Source organism: Quercus lobata, chromosome 8, assembly GCF_001633185.2.
Source record: "Quercus lobata isolate SW786 chromosome 8, ValleyOak3.0 Primary Assembly, whole genome shotgun sequence".
NCBI classification, from domain to species: domain Eukaryota; kingdom Viridiplantae; phylum Streptophyta; class Magnoliopsida; order Fagales; family Fagaceae; genus Quercus; species Quercus lobata.
This window is the reverse complement of record NC_044911.1, coordinates 12290403-12316521: the sequence shown is the minus strand read 5'-3', so window position 1 is coordinate 12316521 and position 26119 is coordinate 12290403. Positions and strand designations below refer to the sequence as shown.

At 31.6% G+C, this 26119-nt stretch overlaps 1 protein-coding gene across 1 annotated transcript; it reads left to right on the top strand.

Annotated features, from left to right (window-relative positions):
• The first annotated feature begins 16641 nt into the window (after positions 1-16641).
• Positions 16642-25822, top strand: LOC115956079. Its single transcript, XM_031074538.1, has 8 exons — positions 16642-16914; positions 22102-23168; positions 23441-23584; positions 23672-23737; positions 23839-23895; positions 24100-25146; positions 25237-25380; positions 25452-25822. The coding sequence occupies exons 2-8, from the start codon at positions 22137-22139 to the stop codon at positions 25728-25730; spliced, it is 2769 nt and encodes a 922-aa protein (XP_030930398.1). The 5' UTR covers positions 16642-16914; positions 22102-22136; the 3' UTR covers positions 25731-25822.
• The last annotated feature ends 297 nt before the right edge of the window (positions 25823-26119 follow it).

Here is a 26119-nt window from a genome sequence, read left to right as displayed (position 1 = left end):
TTTTTCTTTTATTCTTTATCATTTTCCCTCTTTCTCTTTTTTTAGCACCACCAATATTAGTGCTCTTATAATATAAGATAAGGTATATTAATAGATAATTGCACTTTTTCTTCTTTTGGCTAAATTACAAGGAGAGTTTTGTTTTCAGTGTCATCTCCCACAAATAATATTCTGTGTATCAGTACTTCATAAATTTTCACGATATATATGGTGAAATTTATCTGTTCATTAGGTTTTTGATGTATGTGTTGAAAGTCCAACTATGTAAACGTCTGTGATTTTCTAAAAACTTTTCCCCAAGTTTCACTACATATGCTCTAATATTTATACAAAGGCCGCAACAAAATTGTCATTTTCATTTAAAAAGATAAATAAGTAAAATTATTTTTTTTATCCTTTTCAATTCAATGTCTACGACTCATTCTCATCCACAACTCTGCCATAATTTATGGCCCGTTTGGTTAAAGATTTCTATTATAATTATTTAAATGTTGTGGAAATACATGTGGGTTAAAAAGTGTTGTAAAAATACATGTTTATTTATTTAAACACTAAAAACTATTATTTAAATACCCCTACCAAACACCCCCTTAGTTATGGGGATCACAACTTTTCCTTAATTCTGATGCAATTCTCGAACCACAATTTTGCCATAATTATAAGTAAGTTGTTTATTATTTTCATATAAATTCACAATTTTTATCTATCACTCATAATTTGCCACATGAATTGTGTCAAGGCCCAAGGATTTTGTAGTTAAATTAGCACATTTTCATGCACTAAGTGCTTAGAGGTTTAGAAAGAAATTATTCGAGTTGCAGATTTAACAACATATTGTAATTATCTCTAAAAAAATATTTTCTTTAAATTTTGATAACTAATAACAATCTACTGCTGTATAATATAATTTTAAAAATAAGTGTATAATTAATTTTTGTCAAGAATAATTATGTTCGAATAAAATTAAACAGAAAAAATGTTAATGGATGCCATTTGTTAATAAATTATTCTTTTGAAATTTTTTTATAGAAAAAAGAAAGTCATCACCTTGTAATTATCTTTAAAAATATATATATTTTCTTTAAATTTGGATAACTAATAACAATCTACTGCTATATATGATAATTTTAAAAATAAGTGTATAATTAATTTTTGTCTAGAATAATTATGTTCGAATAAAATTAAACAGAAAAATGTTAATAGATTTTTTAATAAACTATTCGTTTGAAATTTTTTTATAGAAAAAAAAAAAAGTCACCACCTTTTATATTTCCATGATATTAAAATATTCCTTAAAATGATTCTTTACCGAAAGATATGTAAAAGTAATACTTGCCAGATAAATGAGAAGTCTTTTAAGTTGGAATAAAAATAAAATACAAAAGAAAAGGTAAAACTAAATTGATTATGAAGATATATAGGCTCAAGGCTCACAGCTCACAACTCGTTGATGTGATAATATCTTTTTGTTGCATGATATGATGTGATAACATCCAAAAAAATAAATGCCCCTAGTTTTACTATAATTTGCCTCCTAAAAGCATCTATAGCAGATGTTGCCCAAAAAAAAAAAAAAAAAAAAAAAATTTCATTTTGACGTACTAAAAGTTTACTTTATTATTTTACCACATCATTTTACAATATCTCATTTATCAGATATTTTATTCTTCAATTTTATACATTAAAATAATATTTACAACATATTAAAATAATATATTAAATTCCTCCCCCATCATCATCATCATCATCAACCACAACTACAACAACAACCAGAAAAATTGTTGCGGCCACAATCACCAAACAAACAAAAAAAAAAAAAAACCCACCAAAATCAACCCACAACCACTGCCGAATCCACCACCAAAACAAAAAAACAAAGACAAAAACAAATCAGAACAAAGATTGGCACCACCACCGATTCGCCCATCACTAGCCAACCCACCCACCACCACTGATCCGCTCATCACCATCTCAACCCACCCTCTGCCATAACCCACAACCCGAAGCCACCAACCCATTGCCCAACCCACCCATCAAACCACAGCTAAAAATGGTCAATGGCGTCGAGTGATGGTCTTTTGGTGAGATCAGCGGTGTCGAGTGGTGGCCATTGGTGATCGGCGTGTTGTGGAAGACAAATAGAGAGGACAGAGATGAGAGAGAAGATAGAGATGAGAAGACGGAGAGAGAGAGATATCTGTGATGAGGAAAGAGAAAATAGAAATAAAATAATAATATATTATGCAATTGTTGTCCGTACCGTCTCAAATTTGAGACAATACTGTAACATGTTGCAAAACTTTTGAAACATTTAACACATCTGATAATGCATTGTTTTTGGTGTTTGGTGTGCCAAATGTTCCAAATATTTGGCATTTAATACAAGCACTCACATTGAGGTTACTAAAATGACTTTAGCAACCTAAACACTAAAAACACATCATACAGTATGGGAGTTAAGGAGTTATTTGGTACATGTGTTTAAACATATATTTTCAGTTTTTAAATAACATTACACACATTTCTATACGCTTTTTCACTGACACGTATTTCTAAAAGATACAAATAACGTTACTAGAACAAGATTACCAAACAGTCCTTAATTTGTCTGAGAGGTATATAAATTTTTTGCTTCATTGCTACAGTAGGTTGCTAGAGATAACAGCCCACTGTAGCTGAAGGCTATTTGCAACAATGCTTTTTTAAATCACACACGCTCAACCCTCCCACACGTGACTTAGCCTTCACGCATAACCCTATCTCTCTTCTCAGTCTCTTCAGCCTTCATGCAGACACACTGCCTCCTCCCACGCTCAACCTCTCTCTCATGCTCAGCCTCTCTCACGCAGCAACAAGGACGCCACAAGGTTGAGATCGGTGTGTGGTTTCGGTGTTTGGGTTTTATATGTGATTTGATCAACATGGGTTTGATTTGTGATTTGTGGCTGTGGGTTTGTTTTGTGGTATTCTATGGGTTTGTTTTATGGTGGCTGTGTTGTGTTGGCGTTGGATTTTGTGTGTGTGTGTGTGTGTGTGTGTTTTTTTTTTTTTTTTGGTTTAGCTACTGGGGTTTGTGGTTGTGACTGGGGGGCTGACGGTGGAGGTGGTGGAAGTAGTTGTGCCTGGTGGTTCGACGGCTGGGTGGGTGTCTATAGGTTATGGATGATGGTGGCAGTGAGTTGTTGAGCTTTATTATTATATTTATTTTATTAGTTTGTTTATGTTATTTTAATGTGGTAGATGTGAAAATAGAAGTTTTAATGTTGGGTGAATTGTAAAGTGTGTTGTTAAAATTAAAAAATAAAATAAAAAATAAAAAAGTAGGTTTTTAATTGGTAAAAGCTAAAATTTTTAGCTCTCTTGCTGCGAATACTCTAACGAGTTGTGAGTTATGAAAAAGTAGGCCCTATGATCCTAAAATTTTTTCACTATCGCTTACAACTTGCCCCATAAGAGCATCTCCAATAACTTAGGTAAAACCAAAATAATCTCTACAATGAAAAATAAAACCAAAAAATAGTTCTTTAACAGCTTCTTTAAAATTCAAAAAGTTTTTTGCCAATGAACATTCATTCTCCAAACCTGATGTGCTACTGTTCATTAGTAAAAGAATAAAACAGAATAAAAATTAGTAAAGAAAGGAGTGGGGGGTGGGGTATGGGGATATGTGTGTTAAAATATAAATAAATAATAAATGAAGAAATAATATTTAAATGAAATAGAGAAAGGATAAAGAATCTGTTAGAAAATGTATTTGAAAAAATAGGTAGGTAAAAGGTAAACATCACTGTTTACTATCCAAACAGTACAAAAATATAGAGAAACTGCTATATGCTCTAATAAGTTATAGAATAATATTTTTCATAGAAAACAATTTGTGATTTATGATGTGTGTCACGCTATCGAAGAAGAACAAAATAGTTTAACCAAAAAAAAAAATGGAACAACAAAATAGGACCCACGTATTCTTTCAACTTTTTTTAGTTTTTATCTTTTTGTATTTTCTCCCATTGTCTTTGATAAAGATAAAATATAAATGTACCTACTGATATAGAGGCATAGAGTAATGTTCCAAATGAATCCGTCGGCCTTGTATTTGGTAATATATATTTGGAGTCTACGCTCCAAGCTAACGGTGTCAACTTGGAGCAAAGATAAAAGGCTAACGACATTAAGCTGGAGGGCATACACAAGACTGACGGATCTGACATAACTTGGCCTCCACGCATAGGTATATAAGGAAATATCTTATGTCCCATGTTTAGAAAGACCCTACAAGGAAAGGGTTCCGTAAAATACGATCATGAGAATTCCTATAAAGAAAGGACTTCTAAACCAAGGAAAAGATGTCAACCCTCTACTTCTATAAAAGCCCCTATACCCTCATTAACCAAGGTAAGCATAATTTACTTACTCTGGTACTCTAGAGTTGTGAGAAATTCTAACTTGACCTTCCGAGGGTACTTAGTCGGCACCACACCAGTGCTCTCTACGAGGTCTTCACTTTTTGTGTTGTGCAGGTGTTGTTTCAAGCACGTGAGGACCGTGTAGCTTATTGTTGATTTTTCGGCATCATCAGTTGGCGCCGTCTATGGGAAACGCACACTTTATCCTATCGCTTCTCGGACAAAGAGTTGCATGGTACTTACTCGCTCGATGGCAACTACCAACAACGTTCAGGGAGACGAGCCACGACCCAACATCTTCCTCAAGTTGGTGTGTTAGTCACGTACTGGGATCTGTGCATCATTAGTTAGTCATGTACTGAGACCCGTGCATTGAAATGAGAGATTGCTGCTACATTACAAGTCTAATTGGGTATTAGATTAAGAGTTCAACTATAGGTTGGTATTAAATACTGGGATTCAAGCTCGGCCCTTCCACTAGGCCAATTTCCTAAGGCCCTTAAGTGGAAGAGGACCCCAAAATTTTAGAAAAGAAGGGGTAGAAAGCAAAAAAAAAGAAAAAAAAATTGTTTTAGATGAGTCTAAAAAAAATCTAGCACATCCTTTTGACTAAAAAACAAAATTTTTGTTCTATCCGGTTAAACATTGGTAGCACAAAAAAAAAAAAAAAAAAAAAAAAAAGACTAAACAAAATCAATTGTCCTAAAAATAACATCATTATCCTCTAGACAAACCAAAATTCAACAAGATAAACTACAAATCCTGTAACACCCTGACCCAACTTTATAGTTAACCTATGTGTTCAAGTGATTAATTATTATTTGAGTTACTTACTTTCTAGGATTAATATAAGAGTATTTAATAAACATATTAATTAATAATGTCATTAAATAAGAATTATAAATATTATAAATAATTGAATGGCTAATTGTATTATAAATAGGCAAAAACTACATTTTCGTCCCTACATTTTACGCTATTCCCACTTTGGTCCATAAATTTTTTTTCCACCGCTTTTAGTCCCTATCCTAGAAAATGCATCTCGTTTTTGTTCCTACCGTTACATCAGAGATGGAAATTGCACAAGTAGCAAACGGTAGAATTAAAAAATATTTTATTTTATTTTATAATAAAATAAAATTTTAGTTATTATTTAATTATTTAAATAATTATTATTCTTCATGTTCTTCCCCAAGAACATGATTGCCCAAAAAATAAGAAATTCAAGATTTTCTTCTCTTTTCTTGCATTTTCTTAACATCCAAACAAGCAAAAACATATACAGAACCATGAAGCAAAAACATATACAATACCATAATCAAGCTCAAATACTCTAACACAATCAACTAACAAAACCCAAAACACTTAATCAAAAAAATAATAATAATAAAACAAACAAAACCCAAAACACGGTCAGATCAAAAACAAAATACCAAAACTCAAAGCCAATCCTCATCAATAAAATACGCCAAAACACAATCAGTCAAATCAAACCACGGTGACCATCTGGGTTTAGAGAAAGAGAAGGTCAGATCTCGGTCAAGGTGGGTTTCAGCCATGGATCTTCAACCATGGGGTTTTAATGAAAAGGAGAGGATGAAAGATTGAAAAGGAAAATGTTGTTCTTGTATTTAAATCTGGGTTTTTTTTTTTTTTTTTGAGAAACATCTGGGTTGCAAGGACGAGGTTGTACCAAGTTTTTTTGTCGGTGGAGCTGATGATTTCGTTGCCGACAAGGAGGTATCAGATCTTGGTGTGTGGGTAAAAGGGTTGGACATTGGATCGGACCCAGAGATTGAACAAGGTTTGGTTGGAGGAGATGTTGGAGATGAGTTCGTTGGGTAACATGATTGAGACTTTGATGTTTGTGTGTTTAAGGGAGTTAAGGATTTTTGGGTTTGTGTCATAGATTTTCACAAGCTTGGCTTTGATGGTGATGGTAGATTGTTTCCCAATTGACCATAGTTAATTCCTACCTTGCTCGTGAACTTAGCACCTGTACAAAACCTAATACACTTAGATCTTAGATCTTAATTCACTTAGTTTTTGGTTTTTAATTATGTATTTAGTTTTTTTTATTTAGTTAAAATTGATAAATTAAATTTTTAAATTTGGATGCTAATGTGGCATTTTGTAATGCCAAATAATTTTTTTTTTTTAATGGCCACGTCAACTTTTAGTGTGCCAACAGTGTACTCCGTTTGCCACTTGTGCAATTTTCGTCTCTGATGTAACGATAGAGACAAAAACGAAACGCGTTTGTCAGGATAGAGACTAAAAACGGTGGAAAAAAAAGTTATGGACCAAAGTGGAATCAGGTGAAAATGTAGGGATGAAAATGTGGTTTTCGCCTTATAAATATATACTAAGTATGTACAAAACTATATTAAGTGATTTAAGTTATTAGATGCATAGTTAGTGATGTTTTAATTAGGTATGATGCATGAGATGTTATGGTGAAAATTCCACCCACACATGCAACTAATGGAAATTCAACACATAATGTCAAAGTACCATGCATGTTGACAAACCCAAAGACCAACACTTGGCTAGCCATGCAATAAACAAACTCCACCTCATTCTTCTTTGACTTTCTCAAAATATCTAGAACATCCAAGAAGTCTCTCTATTCCCACAGGTCCACACAAATCAAAATTTCTCACCTCACTTTACTCTCTTTTCTCTTAAGGAAGCTAGAAGCTCTCTTGAGTCCCATTTCTCATATCAATGGGTCTAACACCAAAAGAAAGAAAGCTCTCAACTCTCCTCTCCCTCTCACACCTACGGGTCCAACAGTAACAAGGAGTTTCTTTCAATACTTCTCAAGCTCTTGTTCCCAACTTAAAGCTAGAGTGATTCTAGCTCAATCACTCCAAGAATCCATGTCTAGGGTAAAGGGAAAATATGAATTGGGTCATTGTTTATGCTTGCATGTGCTCCTAAATGATAAACAAAGATAAAATATGTTGTTATGGATAACTGTTAAAATGAGTAAAATAGCTAGATAAATTTTATGGAATTGCTAATTGAGGTACTGAATGTGTTGTTGATTCAGTAATTGAAGTTTAATGAGATTTTGTTAATAGGCACTTCATGAACTTGTTAAGAGTTGCACTTATTGGTTAATCTATTTAGTCATTGTAAATCCTGTAATTTTTCTAGGACAACTATGGGTAAAAGGTTTGTTAGAAATTATTATATGGTATCTCTAGTATGTGTGATTTAAATTTCATATGAAAATACAATCGTTTGATAATTGTTTGTGAATTTACAAGAAAATGTTGCAAAGTTGGCACTGTGACAGATTCTATGTTTACGCATGATAAATTATGTATTAAATTGTATAGAGTGAATTTGGATGCTAGGAATAGTTCTTATGAATGCTAAGACACATATGGTTCTAATGGAAGTAATCTCACAGCCATTGGATCAATATAAAAATAATGGTTTAATTTCTAAGCTGCATGAAATTCTGTCAGGATAGATTTGAACATGTTGTCTCGAATGATTTTTAATAAATCATGGTTTTATGAAATTGATATAGTATATACTAGACATCCAGAGAAGTTTCTCTAAAAAATTGCATGAAGATTGGATGTGTTTAGATAACCCATTTGTATTTTACAAATGAGGCATATGCTGCTGAAATGAGCAATAAACAGTAAATGATAACTCTGACTTTGAGGATTTAATTCTAAAATTAGAGTGAATGTTTTGAGTTATAATTTAATATGCTTATCATTTGGTATGTCTGGATCATAAATAAATTTTGTATACCTTGGTTCAAGGTTTAGTACTTAAAGGAGGGGTTCTAAACCATTCTACTGCTTTTTCATGTTACTGTTTTGTTCAACGTGTTGTATGCTGCTATGTGAGTGTATATGGTTATATGACCATGTTTAAAGGATTTTATATTTATGCATGAATTATTACCCTAATCTCAAAGAAAATTTTGAAATGAAATTGGCTCCTTCGGAGATATGATGTAAATATGAGAATGATGGTTTTTCTTTAGCTGGGTACATCAATGTTTGATGTGTGCATAATATGTTTGTGGGAACCTCGTTGAGGTGGGATTAGGATTTCCTTGATTCTAAGAGATAGGCTTTGAGATGAATGCATAAGCTTATGATAAGGAATAATTGATAGTAATAAGTTTTGATATTTGGTTTAGGTGTTACCAACCCCCAGGTCTGATCTCCTTCAAATGTAGGCTCTTGATTCCTCTGCTTTCAGGTAAATGATAAGTTATATTAGCATTTGGTAAGTCATGAGGTTATTTTAAAGTGTATTATACATTAAAAGGTTTTTGATTAGAGATATGACATATAATCATGTTTCAGAAAAAGATATGTTCGTGAGCTTTCGAAATCTTATGTATATGATTTAAGCATATCGATGCTATTACTAATTCCACGAACATGATGTTTAAAGAAAAGAATAGAAATGCTATTATTATGAAATGTTATGCAAAATGTTTTCAAGTTATGTCCTCTAGTGATCTGAACTCGGCCAGTAGGGGTTAAATTACTAACTTTCTATGGAAAAATGTTATCTATTTGGCCATTTAAAGTTGGAGGAAATTGGGTTGCCCATAACTCTAGTCTAAACAAAGCCTCCTCCCAAATGTGTACGGACGGCAGGGAAAAACAAAACCTTGAGGGGATGTGCCATCAGGTCTTCCAAAGATGACAATATCATATGTACAAGGGCACCCAAATGTGATGAGGCCTTCTCTATCGTGCACATGCACCAAGTACAGACTTATTAAATATGGACTAACCAATATGCTATGAACAGTTATATTATTTTATTGATCATAAAAGAATGATTTGTTTAAATGTATTATGAAAAGTCAAAAGCTCTCATGAAAAGAAGTTTATGATGAAAAGAAAAGCTGTTCTTTAAAGATAAGAGTTTCTGAAGTTTTGTTGTGCTTTAAAGATAAAGAATTTGATAAAAGGGTTTGTGTTCTATAAAGATAAAGTTTCTGATGAAAGTATAAGTTCATGTTAAAAAGTCATCAAATATCTATTCTTTATGAAACGTTAAATTTTATGACTATGAAAGTTATAATATTTTACGAAAAGAAGTTTATAGAGAAAAGTTTTCATATTCGTCAAGATGTTTCTAATTTAAGACAAAATTACCAATTATCTGATTTAAGTTAAAATGATTATTTTGTAATGAGAATACATATATATATATTTATATATATATATATATATATATATGTATGTATGTATGTATGTATGTATATGATATTAAACAATCGATATTATATTTGATAACTTTGTAAGAAATAAAAGAAATTCAATCCAAAAGGTTTCGATAATATTATTCTGACAAGAAAAATAAGAACAATTATTTTTCCAATGAAGAGCGTATAAGTTATTATTATGAATAGTATAAAATACTATGTATGAAGAGATGTTCTCCTATCTGAATATTTATAAAATGAAATGAATTTATTTACATGCATTCTTATTAAATTCTTATGTATCTTACCCTTACTGAGCTGTGTAGCTCACCCCTGCCACTCTTTCAGTCAACAGGTTTTAGTTTGGAGTAGAGGGAGTCTTAGTCGAGTTTTGGAAGGAGCTGGTTTTAGTTTTAAAAGTATAAATCCCAAATTAACAATTTGATGTTTAACTTTGTAGTATTGTGTATTTTAGGTTCTAATGAAAGTTGTGTAACTTAAAATATTAAGAGATGTATTATGTGAAATTTAGAATTTGAGTAACTGGTGGATTATGTTATTCTTTGAGGAGTGAGGACTGCTGACTGCCATTTTTTTATTTTTTTCGTTGCTGCATTTTGATTCTATAGATGGATGACTTTTGACTTTTACGGTATAAGGCTTAGCTTTCTCTACTTTTTATTTGTTAAGACAGGGCCTATTTATATTGAGTTATGGCTGGACGATTGGGCCTTCAAGTTTTTTTTTTTTTAATTTTTTTTTATTATTATTTTTTTTGGGTTATAGGTGTAATAGGATTTGTTTTGTGTTTTTTGTGGGTGGGTCTTATTATTAAGACTTGTGTGGCCATCTTGGCATCTTCTTGGCTGAGCTAGGCTTGTACTTTTGTTATGGCTATACTAATTTTTTTTTCTTTAATTTTAATTTTGTGTTTTTATTTTATATATATATATATATATATATATATATTTAGTTATTGGTAATATAATGAATAAATCTTTATTTATGCAGGTTGAGATTGCTAAAAACTTGTTATTGTTCAGTGAAACTACAACAATACTTTTTATATAAATTGAGTTCCATTTTTCATTTGCTCCACACTTGAAAGTTATTTTTTATTTTAATATTTATAAATATATTGTTTGATTAGAAATGTCTACTATACAAAATATGCATCTGGACATGAAAAACTAAAAAAAAAAAAAAAAAAAAGAGAGTTTCAAAAAGGATCAATGGATAAATTTGTTATTAGTAATAAACAAAATATAACACAAAATTTAGATGAAAATATCACAAATGAGAAAGAAATTTACCAAAAATATATTTCAAATGAAATATATTATAATATAAAAATATTAAATAAATATTAATTTAATTAATACATAATTATAAAAAATGTCTAATTTTAGTTCTCGCCTTAGGCCCCAAAATGTCTAGGGCTGGCCTTGCTAGGATTCATTTTACTTGTAACCGCTTGTTTTGATAATAATGGATTCTCAGGAATGATGATCTTAAATTCACTCAGCAGGGTTTTGCCTCGGTGATTTTCTCAATTCGTAAACAAATCACATGTGTCAAAATTATTTTCCGTTACATTTAACTTCGTTGGTGATTTTTTTTGTGCTACAACGCTTATTGCTTGTAATTGAATCCAATTAATTCACTTGGGTAATTAATTAATTAATTTACTAAAGGAGTTAATACATTCTTGGCTTATCATGCTGTGCACGATGCACTATGCAAAAAGTATAAGAAGGATAACATGTGTCAATGTGCATGATATTGTAGATTAAAATAAAAAGTTCACATAATCGGATAAAGCTTGGAATTAATGGGTTATCACTTATCACAATACTCTTTCATTTCAGAGAGAGAGAGAGAGAGAGAGAGAGGTTTTACCTTAATAAGTTAATGGCGTAAATGCACTTTTAGTCCCTATATTTTGCACTTTTTTCATTTTAGCCCCTTCATTTTATTTTTACCACTTTTAGTCCTTAAACCAATTAACACGTGACATTTAAGTCCTTACCATCAGCCAACTAACGGGAAAAGCTAAGGTGGCAGACGAAACATCCTATTAGCTGACGTGGCGATTAAAATACTATTAAAAAAATATTATTTGGCATTTTTATATGCCATGTCAGCATTTTTATTTTTTATAAAAAGCCACGCCATAAAATTTAAACCAAAAAAAAAAAAATTTAAAACTTAAATTTTTTTTTTTTTTTTTTTTTTACTTTCAATTATTTTTTCGTAAGAACTGAAGATGTTCTTCATGTTCATAAACCAATCTCCAGCAAACCCCAAATCCAAATCCAACAACCAAATCTCCTCCATCAAATCTAGAAAAACAAGAAATAAATCCAAGAAACCAAACCAAACAATAAATAAATCAAAGAAATAAACCCATAAACCCAAATCTGAACAAACTTAGTCACACGAGTCTCAAACAAACCCAGATACCCACTCATGCAAGTTTCAAACAAAACCAGATATCCACTCATGGGCAATGGATTCTCTTCTTGATGCATGCCATGACCACCACCGGTGATGTTCCCATTTTCCATCCAAACACCATCCTCCGCTGAAACCTCCAACAAATCAAACCCATAAACCCAGAAAAATCATCAAACCCAGAAATTTAAAACAAACCAACACCCACATGGAAAAACAAATCTAGGTTAGAGAGATCGTGACCAACACCAACCGATCTGTGAATGCCCCGATCCGATGACAGAGCTCCATGCGTAGTGACCCTGATCTCGAGGCGACAACATCGACTTGGTATCAAAGCATCCGATCCTTTCAAACCCACTCCAAATTTGTCCAAGCATAAACAACCACCACACCCCACAAACTCCGACCACCACCAGATCTGCTCACCCAAACCGGAAAAAAAAAATAAATAAATAAAAAATAAAATAAAAGTCATCGTGTTTTCCACCACCAAAAACCCATCCACCACACCACTGAAAAAAAACCACCTTCTACTTCCATGGAAACACCTCACCGACCAGCAGTCGAGAACCCCACCAGCCAAACACTCAACCTAAAAATCTCTACCGTTAACCCATGACACCGTCAAGCCCACAACCCACTTGATGACGCTGCAACACCACCGTACCACTGGATCTGAAGCTGACGCTGTCACTTTTGCCTAGCGCCGCCGCTGCAATCCCCTCAGTGCCATTAGTTTCGCTCCTCATTTCCTCTTTTATTTTGTTGAGTTCTTTGAATTGTTTTAGGGTTGTAAACGTGCTCTCTTTTTCATCAATATGTTTGTCACGGGTCTTTGAGATAATTCAAAAAATCAAGAGCCAAAGCAATATTGGGATATAAAAAATTTATTTTCTTTAATTTATTATTTTTTTGGTTTAAATTTTCTGACGTGGCTTTTTATAAAAAATTAAAGTGCTGGCGTGGCATATAAAAATGCCAAATAATATTTTAATCGCCACATCATCACCACGTCAGCCAATAGGGTGTTCTGTCTGCCACCTCAATTTTTCTTGTTAATTGGTTGATGGTAAGGACTTAAATGTCATGCGTTAATTGGTTTAGGGACTAAAAGTGGTAAAAATAAAATGTATGGATCAAAATGGAAAAAGTGCAAAATGTAGGGACTAAAAGTGCATTTACGCCTAAGTTAATTTGAAAAATGCAGCTGCTCACACTATCCACCACAAGAAGTCTACAATATAAAGAAAGCTTAAAAAGAGAAAAAATCAAAATGAAAAATGTTGAGGTGAGCAATGAGAAAAAAATTTGTTTATTTTTCTTTACACACGATAACGATCATTTACTATTTTTCTTTATTTTTGAAATATGTAAAAAAAGAATAAAAGAATAAATGCAAAATAAATATTGTTAGTATAAATTTATATAATTAGTATAGCAATTGTGTAAATTTACACATTTTTAACTTGACTAATGTAGATGATTTTGGGATTTAAATGTGTAAAATTTTGCACTTTTTTTTTTCCCATTTTACATTACCTTGTGCAAATGCTCTAGAAGGGGTCTTTAACAAAGCAAGAAATGACACGATAATAAAATGGGGTGGCGTGAAAGTGTTTACCAAAATCAAGGGTGCATTTGGTTAGGATGAAAAATTGAGGATGGAAAATGAGAAGGAGAAAAGTGGGAAGATAATAGTATGTGTGTGTGTTTGGTTAGGGAGAAAAAATAGAGATATTTTGGTGGGTCTAAGAGTTTTTTTTTTTTTTTTTTTTTTTTTCCTTACCCACCATTTGGGATGATTTATTTTAATACTAACAACAATTTTTTATTATTGTTTTAAACTATTAGTTTTTTATGTAATAGCCTAATAGAAGTAAATTTATACAAACATTATTTTCAATCTTTCATTTTATTCTCAACTAAATAAAAGATTTAATACTCTACTTTTTCACTTCAACCAAACATATTTGAGAGAAAACTAAATCTTTTCTATCCCCACCATTTTCTATTCCCTCGGTTTTTTTCATTCATCAACCAAATGAAGCTTATGATTGATATATTTTATTTCGCCTAGAGATATACTCTTTCCCACATCTAAATCTTTAGAGCATTTGCATTAATATATCCTTATAGAGCATTTGCTTAGAACCTATTTTTTCTGTCTAGCTTAGAACTTATTATTTGCATTTGCATTGTCAATATATCCGTCAAAAAAAAAAAAAAAAAAAAATTTGAGAAAGATAACATTGATGTAAATGAATACTCTAATAAGGAATGCGTTTTTAGAATTATTTCTTGGGTTTTACTAAAAAAATTCTTAAGGACATATATTAATAAATCATTTTAAAAAATTTATAAAAAAAAATTAATTATTTTGACAATTTTTTTAATTTATTACTAAAATTTTTTAAAAATAAATTATTTATGTACACTCTAAAAGATACGGGTAACCGAACTCTTATTTCTTTTACTAAAAGATAGTTATATTATATATGAGATTAAATTAAAAACGGACCTGGCGTAAAAGGGAGTCAGGGACTATTTACACGCTTCAATGACATGATGCCACCTCATATTTTTACATATTAAAACAATAAACTTAACACACACAATCACTCCCTCTGGATCTTTCTTGCCTTTTTTTTTTAGTGTGTTTTAATGTTATTTTAAAATTCTCTAGGACGGGTTATGTAGATTCACATGGCTAGTGTGAAATTGAAACAAAAGCCATTCTATTTTCTTTTTTTCCTGATAACGCTGAAACCATCCTTCTCCTTGTTAATGTTGGCCATTTTTCAAAGTCTCAGTTACTTGGAGTTTCTGTTTACAAATCTCCAGCAACTTCTCAGACTTGGGAGTTCCTGTTTTTCCTGCAGATGTTGGATTTAATTTTTTTAACTTAAATTTGGTATTTGTGAGTGAGTGAGTGAGTGAGTGAGTGGTAGTGTGTGTTAACTTTTATTCTTTATTGATTTATGGGTAAATAAATTTCAGCTCCCACAGTCCATACTAGACACACTACAATGAAAATCTAAACAAAGTCTCATCTCCGTTCAGTGTCTGGTAGCCAATAAGATATGAGAACTTCAAATAGAAAGATGATCGAGGAGGAGATGAGAGAAATAAGATATGAGGTAAAAAAATAGTGAAAGAAAGAGAGAGATTCAAGCATGAGATTAGATCCAAGGAAAAAGAAAAAGAAATGACAGAGAGAAAGAGAAAACATGGCCCACGTGCGAGAGAGAAAGGGATGTGTAAAATTTGGGAATGGAAGAAGTTATTAGGAAAATGCTGATGTGGAGATTTTTTATTGGAGGGCGTCAAATCCATGTTTTACGCCCTATCCGGACCAAAGTTAGCACCGCTTGGTGCTGGTTAAGTGCGGAACAGATAAAAGAAATTTGTCAGAAAAAGTAAAAAAAAAAATTGAAAATAGTACCTACAAAACTGGAAAAGTAACATAAATAGAAAAAAAAAGGCAAAAATTTGTAGGTAAAAGTGTATTTAATGATGTCAGCTAACATAACCCTAAATTTTTCACACGTATTTATTTTTTGAAATATTTTCTGACAAGTATTAATTGTATGGTTGTTGTTCCCTCAAATGATAATAATGATGTGCTGCTATTTCGTACTGGGGCGGCCCGCTTAGCAAAGACATGTTTGCTGACATTAATTGGTTCTGGCATTAAGCGTACGTTTAGGTTGTACGTTTTGCTCAGTCAGTGTGTTTTGTGTTTTTTTAGTGGATTTATAAATATTGTTTACGTACCATCAAAAATTGAAAAGTATGCATATTTATTAATTTTTAGGTTGTATAATACTATTTATATATTTAAAAATTATTTTATTATAATATTTTTAACAATAAATTTTTAATTTTTAACAAATAAACAGTATCTAAACAACACTTAATTAATTGAATTTTTTAGAACTCTAGGGCTGTTTAATTATATTGTTTAAATAATAGTTTTTTTTATTTAAACAATTTAATATTTTTACAACACTTTTTTATTTATGTATATTTTCTCGACACTTAAACAAGAGCAACACCGTTACCCAACAACGTTGTACTGAATCCTTACAAGAGCTTCAAGTTCTTTGTCTTAATTTGTCATGCAATAATTGTATGCACAGTAATGGAATAAATTGATTTGAAGTATGTACAAAGGGCATTTGCATTATTTTTAAGGGCATACAATAAGACTAGGAAAAAAAAGTAAGATTAAAAGTAGCGGGAGACTCACAAGTCATACATAAAATAAGTAAAATGTTTGAAACTTATTTGTATAAAGTGAGAAAATGTCAAAAGTTATTTAAAAAAATTAAAACTTATATTATTTTAAATAAAATTAAGACAAAAAATAGTATAGAATTCACAAATAATTGATAATTTAAGCAAAAAATTAGTTTATAATTGGATGCTAAATGCACATGAGTAGCCTATTAATATTTATCAAAAATATAACTTTTTTATAACTTTTATGTTAAATGTACAATAAAAAAAATAAAAGTTAGCTTATTCTAAAAAAAAAGTTATAAATTAAATTATTATATCACAGAAGATAGTGAAAAAGTTGAGCTTGAGAGCATGATACGAATCTCCTTTCTTCCCTTGGCTTTCTTTTCATATTTTTCTCTCCACTTTGGTCCATTGACAACTTCACAACACCTCCAAGAACACCAAAATTCCTAACTCTTTGTTTTTTCCTCTAATCCTCTCATCTCTTCTCAAGAACATACTTTTCATACACGTATCCTCTTAAAAATTCCAAGAAAACACTTTTCACCCATATATCCACCCATCCTCAAGAACAACCATCTCATTGTTCCCACCATCTCACATAAGGTAAAACTTTGTTTTACACTTTCTCTGCATTTTGTCAAGTGTGTGGGTGTGTTTATCTTTATTTCTTGTCTTGTTGTGATTAGATTATTCTACTCTTGTGGTTTTTTTTTTTTTTTTTTTTTTTTTTTTTTTTTTTTTTTTTTTTTTTTTTTTTTAAATTTGGGTTCTTATGGCTAGTGTGTAAATCCATTTTCAAGCCCCAAAATATGATATCCTCTTCTTGATCCGTGGTTAGGTTCTCGTGTTAGTTTAGGCCTGTTTGTTAGTTGTTACACAAACCCAAGGACGTGTTGAGATATTTTATAAATTCTGTCAATATATACGTTTGCGTTTTTACATTCTCATCAATAAGTATGTTGTGTATTTTTGTATTTTTCATTCTTGTGAGTTGTGAGTATATGTGATTATAGGTATATTTACGTTTCTATCGTGTTATATTTATGCAAATACGCACACAATAATGCATGTTTAGGTATGCATGATGAAATAAATGTATGAAAAATGCTATTTTCGTATTATTTTTCACAATACTATTACAACAAATCTTAAGTAACGATTGCTATTGCTTGTTATTGATAGGTAAAAAAATAATTTTTGTAGTAAATTTAAATTAAAACCAATAACAACTTAATACTTAAATAAATTTATTGCGAAAGTGTTATGAAAATGTTATTGAGTAATTATTTTTCTAGATTTATATATATTAGATATATAAAACGTGAAAATAAACAACCACTTATGTTTTTGAGTCGTTTTAGAGTTTTTGTTTGTTCAGGTTGAGATCCGTTTTTGCCACATGGATCCAAGAGCTCACCTTGGGCGCCTCATTGGATTTGTCTTCTTAGCCATTGCCCATGTCCATTGGACTCATGGACCAGAAACGTGCTAAGTAAAATGCTTAGAATTGACCCATCTTTTTGCTCTAGCAAATACATACAGTGAAAACACAAATAGTTTTATCTTCTCACTTTTTATTCTCTCAAAATGTTCTATTCCTTCCGATCAAAAAAAAAAAAATGTTCTATTCCTCGTTCTTTTTTCTCTTTTTTTTTTCTTTTTTTTTTTAACCTCTTTTACCTTTCATTTTACTGCTGTATTATTATGAATATGGATTATAGTAGCTTATTTATTTATACGCTCATTGTAAATTACAACTTTGCACAACCAAACAAGGACAAAGCAGCACGAGTAGACACATAAGTCATCTTTCCTTTTTACTTCTTAGTCACTATCAATTTTTCTAACCATTATTAGAACAATAATTTTAGGACCACAAACTTTATCAAATTATTTTTCACAACTATCCTACATAGTTAATTATGAGTGGTAAAAAAAAAAAAAACGTAGAGGGTTCATATAAAAATAACAAGAAGTTGATATCAGTTTACCATATAGAATAGTGATGGAAAATAGTATGGTAAAGATTATGGTTCTAGAATAATTTTTTTTTAGATAAATAGTCTTTTTTTCAATAACTTCTAGTTTTTTTATTTTTTATTTTATTATTTTTAATTGGAGTCAATAAATTCTTGTTGTTAAAAGTGCACTTGTGCAAGACATGGTCTCTTGCTTCATACCAATGGGTGAGTATATTGATATTTATTTTACAATTCAACTTACTAAAATAATACTATATTTTATATAGGAGGCAGAAAACAAAAATTATTTTTATTCTTTTTGTTGACATTAGAGGAGAGAGAGAATAAAAGGGAATAAAAAACTTATACATTTTACTATGTAGCAAGATGCAATTTTTTTTTTCTTCTCCCAAAATGCCTCACCAGAGACTTTTCTGGATCTGATGTTACATACAATAAAATCTAAAATGGATAAAAATGCATTTTGCATCACCAGTTGCTAATGCCCATTACAAGGACGAGCCCAAAGCTAGACCAAAGGGGCACTAACTCTTTTTATTTTTATTTTTAAAATACTACATATATACACACAAAATTTTAGAATTGATATCCAAAATTTAGTTTAAAAGAATCCGATAGAAAAAAACTTAGGCATCACATTTATATGAGCACTGTGAGATGAAATGTGCCTGAGGCATCCAGATTAATTTTTAAAAAATACTATATATATAAACACACAATTTTAAAATTTAACTCTAGAAATAAGTATGCCTCCTTGAAAATTTGGTTAGGTATCAAACTCATATGAGCAGTCTGTGAGATGAAGTGTGCCTTTGTAAAAATTAGGCATCAAACATGTTTTTTTACTTTTTGTTAACTTCAAAACACATTTGTTAATTCTTTTATTTTTATTTTTAATATAAAAAACTTGTGTTGTTAAATTGTTTGACTATAGTTATTCATTTTTTGGTACCCAAAGTTAAAAGTTTTTATTTTTTATTTCTTAGTGACATTAATCAGTTTTTTAGTTCAAAAAATAGTCAATCATATTCACTGTCAAGTTAGATTGTAAACATTATATAGTAAAATTGTTAATGCTCATTCATAGACAAACAAAGCTAAATAGGGGGTCCATGGCCTAGATTTTTATTTTATTTTTTTAAAGAAAAATGCTACATATGTATACACACACAATTTTAAAATTTAAATCTAAAATAAGTATGCTTCCTTAAAAATTTGGTTAGAAGAATCTAATAAAAAAATTAGGCGTTAAACTCATATAAGCATTGTGAGATGAAATATTGTGCCTTTGTAATGTGTTGGATTTTACTTTTTGTTAACTTCAAAACACATTTGTTAATTATTTTCTTTTTGTTTTTTATTCAAAAGACTTATGTTGTTAAGTTTTTTGACTATATTTGTCCATTAATTAATTAGTTTCTTAGATCAAAAAACAGTTAACATACAACTAGATGATAAATATGATTTTATTTTATTGGTAAAGTATGGGAAATATATTTAGTTTTTTCAAAAGAAAAATGCAAATAATTCAAAAACAATTACTTTGTGCATTTTCTTTTATTGATTGGTCAAAGAATTTATTTAGAATGGCACCACAACTACTATAAATTTTTACTTCATAGAATTTACAAATTAATGCATCAATTTTTAGAAAACAACTAAAAGCAATTAGAAAATTTATTTATTATATTGTTAATATGACACTAATAACATGTCAGTTTGTAAATATTATACAGTAAAATTGGTAATAGTTATGACTTTTTTTTTATAATCTAGATAATGCTAAATTTATTACAAATTTTAATGTCTCAAGAATATGATTGGTTTCACATTTTTTTGTTTGATAGAGAGATAGTGAGGAGGATATAAATAAATGAACATTTAAATTAATTACTATTTTTGGGGATCAATGACATATCAATTTGTATGATTTATATAGTCAAATTTGTAGTATACCTAACCTCATTTTTATTTATTTATTATGTTTTTGATGTGACAAATCATGTCTATTGTCACATCAATTTATAAGTTTTTTGCAAAATGTCAAAATTTAGGTGTAATTCCTTAGATGCAATTAATACATTAGGTTTCCCAATTTGATTTAATGTATATGTGTTTCAATTAATTGGAAAACCTAATTTACTGCCGTTAATGAGCATTATCTAAGTTTTACGCTTCATTAATTTTAGTAGCCGTTTCAAAGTTTCTCTTGTAGATATTTTGTAAATTAATACTAACTAGTCGCTAACCCGTGCGATGCACGGGAAAACTATTGATAACTTCCCCAATATAAAAATAAAAAATAAGATCATGGTATAAAAACTTATCTAATGAAAACCCAATGGTATACTATCAAGCCTATCATGCAATATGCAATGATATCATTGAAATAAAATATTATTTGATAATATCATATATATTATCAAGCCCACTTCTCAAAAAAAAAAAAAAAAAAAATCAAGGCCCCACTCCAAGTTAGCCGGTTTTTTCTGCACCTCAGGCCCACAATTATGACCCAAAATGTTTGCTCTTTCATGAACGATGACCAGAAGGAGAAGATTGACTCTTTAGAAGGTTTTTATTATTATTATTATTATTTTGAGGAGTTATCTAAAATAAAATAAATCATTTTTAGATTATTATTATTATTAATTTAATGTACAGTAAAAGAAAATCTAAAAAGTGATGTAAATTGGAAGTTTTAAAGGAAAAAAAAAAAAAAAGCAAATTGGTATTTTTGTAATTTAGTAAATATAGAAGGGTGTCTATATATCACACACCTTCTACGAAGCATCCTTTTTCACTTTTGCTAAAATCTACCCCACCCTACATTATTATCTCAGAGCTGTAACTCTCTTTCATCTCTTTCTACTTCTTTTTTCTCCTCTTTCTTTTATTCACTGGAACTTCTCTTATGGTTTTCTGTTTTTTTTTTTTTTTTTTTTTTTTTTTCTGTAACTTTTGTTTTCCTTTCTTCATTATCGTCATTCCCTTCCCGTCTTTGACATTCTCCATCAATTTTTTTTTCTCTAACAGTGCCCTCCGCATCTCCCTGTCATCTCTTTATTTTTATTTTCTTTTGCCGACAATAAGATCCACTGCCTTTCTTCTCTTCTTCTTCTATCAAATGCTTTGAAAGTTGAAAAATGGGAATCGGGTTTGGTGGAGTTGGGACCGGAAAAGTTGAAAATAGAAAACTTCGGGATTTTGTTTTTTGTTTTGAAGGAAGGAGAAGGAAAACAGTGGAGGAAAGAAAAAGGCTCTGCATTTTGTTTGTCAAAGGTGGAGATCGGGGATTTGGAGAGCCGGTTTGAGCTTTGGCATAGGATTGTGAAAGCAAAAGGGAGAGTCGGGTTTTAAAAAAAATTTATTACGTTTTTTTTTTTTTTTTTTAATATTATGCTGAAGTGGAAAATTGTGGGAGGTTAAAAAGCTTCGGTTTTATATATATATATATATAGATAAATAAATACTCGTTTGCATTAAAACAAAATGGCTATACGTTGGTCCCCCAAGTTACCAAGGTTAAAATATTCCCTATTATATACTTGTTAGGATAGGTCTCAAAATGGCTGCTAGAGCAATATAATAATCTATGTTTTTAGATTGTTGATCTTCGTGGCAGGATGCTTGTGGATTAATAGAGTACAATACATAAAGCACGATATTAGAATCTGATCTTTTCATGTTTTGTTTGTGCCCTTGTATTTGAGAGCTCATCTCAAAAATATTAAATTGTGACTAAGTGAAATATTGTATCCCAAGTAATGATGTATAAGTTTTAACTGCTTGTCTTTTGTTTTCTCAGCAACTAAATCATACTGTCGGTAAGTATAAGAAACAATGGAATCAAACTCAAAACGCCAGAGAATTTCTTATTCTGTGAAAAGCAATAGGCAAATAAAATATCAGGGTGGTGTTTCCTCAAGACGCCTGAACATTTTGAAGGGAGTCATAGTCCGCGAAAAGGAAGATAGGATCAGCAATTTACCATGCAAAGTACTTTGTCACATCCTCTCATTTCTTCCAACAAAACATGCAGTGGCAACTTCTGTTTTATCCACCAAGTGGAAGAATATTTGGGCTTTAGTCCCCATTTTAGACTTTGAGGATAGCTTATTGTTACATGAAGAAAACCTTATCAATAAACCAGTAGAAGATTTGAGAGTGAGCTTCTCAAGTTTTGTGGATAGAGTGCTCATTCTACACAATGCACCACGCCTACATTGGTTTCGTTTGAAATGTGCTCAAAATTATGAATCCTCACATGTCAATGCATGGATTTACCAAGCACTACGGCGTCATGTACAGAAGCTTCATCTGTGTGTCCCCACTGTGTACGGTGATCTTTTTAGAACTGAATCACTGGTTTACCTAAAACTAGGCACGAACTTTGTGCTCAATGTTCCTGCTTCTGTACTTTTACCAAGCCTTAAGACTCTCCATCTGAAGTCAATTGAATTTTCAGATGATGCTTCGACACATAAGCTTATTTCGAGCTGCCCTGTGCTAGAACAATTATTTATAGAGGAATGTGGAATGAAAAACATACGTTGTTTTAACATTTCTGCCCATGCACTCAAGTGTTTGGCCATGGAATGTGCTATATTAGATAATGAATATGCTACAGAATTCTGTGGGTATAAAATTGTTATTGATGCTCCAAAACTTGAATACCTTAGACTATATGGTTATGTAGCAGAAGGGTATCATTTTAAGAATCTAAAGTCACTAATTGAAGCTCAAGTGCATGTGGATTTAAGCACTCGAAGGATAGAACAAAGGGACCGTGCTTATTATGGTCAAAAAGTGCTGGAGCTAATCAAAGGTATTCATAATGTCAAGGTCTTGCATTTAACTGGTGATTCTATGGAGGTTAGCTTTCCTAACACTTACATTTTGTCCTCTTAAAATCTTCTCTCTGGCTCTCTTTCAGTATGCTAGTCAATTACTTAAGAGTTAAGAGTAGTGTCTATTACACACTTTAATAGTAACTTAAAGTCACGAATTCCTTTGTAAATTGCAATTTGTGTGTACTATGTATACACTTAGTTGTGTGCACTAATCATTTCTCATTACTTAATACGATTAAAAAAGACACCTTTTGAGATTTTTTTGATTTGACAAGTATTTTTTAATGAATGAAGGCGCTCATGTTATCGGGTAGCAACCTACCTACACTGCATAATGTGAGCCATTTGGAGATAAATGTTAACAAACTTGTTGGATGTATGTTTTTGCCGGACCTACTCAAAAGCGTGCCTAACATACGAGCTCTTGACATTGGAGAGGTGAGTTTGTACTAAATAGTCTTCACTACTAAGCACTATTTCTAAAACTTGATTTTTGTAATTGTTATCAAACATATTGGATGGCAGTTTTTGTCGAAGTTTCTATCGAACCGAATCAGAATTGTGCCTAATGTAGCTCTCGCCTTAAGAGAGGTGAGTTTGTATTTGATTAGTCTTCACTAATAAGCACTATTTCTGAAACTGAAGTTTTCGTTTTTGTTTTTGTTATTGTTATCAAACATATTGGATGACAGTTTCTATGGAACCGAATCAAAAGTGTGATTAACATACGAGCTCTCGACTTTGGAGAGGTGAGTTTGTATTTGATTAGTCTTCACTAATAAGCACTATTTTTGAAACTTAGTTTTTGTTATTGTTATCAAACATATTGGATGGTAGTTTCTGTCAAACTGACTCAAAAGTGTGTCTAACATACAAGCTCTCGACTTTGAGTTTGCATTTGATTAGTCCTTGCTGATAGGCAGTATTTCAAAAACACAGTTGATTTTTTTTAGGGCCTTGGAAGCAAGTGGGGAGTGGCGGAATACAAGGGCAGTATTTCCACAATTAGCCACAACATTTTTAAGAAAGCCATAGTCCAAGAAGCCAAAGACAGGGTTTATCATAGAGAAAAGGAAGAGAAAGATGGAATCAACAGATTACCGTACAAAGTGCTTTGCCACATCCTATCTTTTCTTCCAACAAAATATGCGGTGGGGACATCCATTTTATCCACCACGTGGAAGAATCTTTGGTCTTCAGTACCCAATTTGGACTTTGATGATGAGTTATTGTTACATGGAAGAAGGCCTGGCAGTAAATCAACACAAGATTTGAGAGTGAGCTTCTCAAGTTTTGTGGATAGAGTGCTTAAACTACACAACGCACCACGCATACACAGGTTTCATTTGAAATGTGGTCAAGACTATGAACCCTCACAGGTGAATGCATGGATTTGCAGTGCAGTGTGGGGTAAAGTTCAAGAGCTTGATCTCTGTTTCCCCATGAGAAACTCTAAATACTCTCTATATTGTGGCCTTTTTACATCTGCATCACTGGTGTACCTTAAACTAGGAACAAAATTTGTGCTCAATGTTCCTGCTTCCGTATTTTTACGTAGTCTCAGGACCCTCCATCTGAATTCCATTGAATTTTCAGATGATGACTCAACTCATAAGTTATTTTCTAGCTGCCCTGTGCTAGAAGAACTGTCTATAGTGAAATGCGGAATGAAGAGAATACGTTGCTTTAAGATTTCTGCCCCTATATTGAAGCGTTTAACCATTGAATGTGCTATAGAAGATGAATATAGTACGGAGTTCTGTGAGTACAAGATTATCATTGATACTCCAGCCCTTGAGTACTTTAGATTATATGATTTTGTGGCAGAAGGGTATGATTTAAAGAATCTAAAGTCACTAACTGAAGCTCAATTGCATGTTGAATTAAGCACTCCAAAGTTGGAACAAAAAGGCTATGCTTACTATGGTCAAAGACAGCTGGAGCTAATGAAAGGTATTTGTAATGTCAAAATCTTGCATTTAACTGGCGATTATATGGAGGTTAGCTTTCCTAACTCTTATATTAGATCATTGATCAATATAAAATCTTTTTCTCTGGCTCGATTGAATATTAATCTTTGTTGCTTGAAGGTTCTCAAGTTATCAGATTGCAACCTGCCTACGTTACATAATGTGAGCCATTTGAAGCTGAGCGTTAACAAACATGCTGGATGGCAGTTCTTGCCGGACTTACTCAAAAGCTTGCCTAACCTACTAGCTCTCTTCCTTCCAATGGTGAGTTTGTATTTGTTTAGTTCTGGCTGATAAGCAGTAATTCTGAAACTTGGTTTTTCTATTTTGCTTAGGGGCTTGTACATGAGCGGGGAGGAGATTGCCAGTGGGATCAACCTGAGTGGGTTCCTCGTTGCTTGTTGTCTTGTCTCAAGAAAATATTAATTTGGCAATTTCAGGGGCAGAAAGGTGAGTACAAGCTGGTGAAGTATTTGTTGCAGAATGCAAGCGTTTTAAGTGTATTCAGTATAAAATCTCATAATAATTTGACTATAGAAGAAGAATTGAAGATTAGTAAGAAGTTGTTGTTGTTGCCAAGGGGCTCAAAGACATGTCAGGTTGTATTTTCATGATTCTACTTCCTATTTTGTATAAAAATTTATTATCATTGAAACTTTATAAGGGTAAACAAATACAAAACAGCACAACGGGGTCATACAATTTACGCGATTGGCTTGTTACAAACTACCACAATGCTGTGTTAAAAAGACCTACACTTGTTCCTCATTTAGACTGAGGTCGCCTTGGATGATGGCCTGCCTATTGGCTTGTTTGTACTCCTGAGCGTTACCAGTGCAAGCTCAAGGATCCCTTTTGGATGCAGTTGGAAACAAATCTCCATTCCTAGCAACCCATATTGCCCATGTTAGCATCAAAACCATTGCTCAACTCAAACTATTTATCCCCACATTTGGTGTTAACTTGTTCAAGGAAGGCTGCAAAATCTCTTTCTGAATCCTTG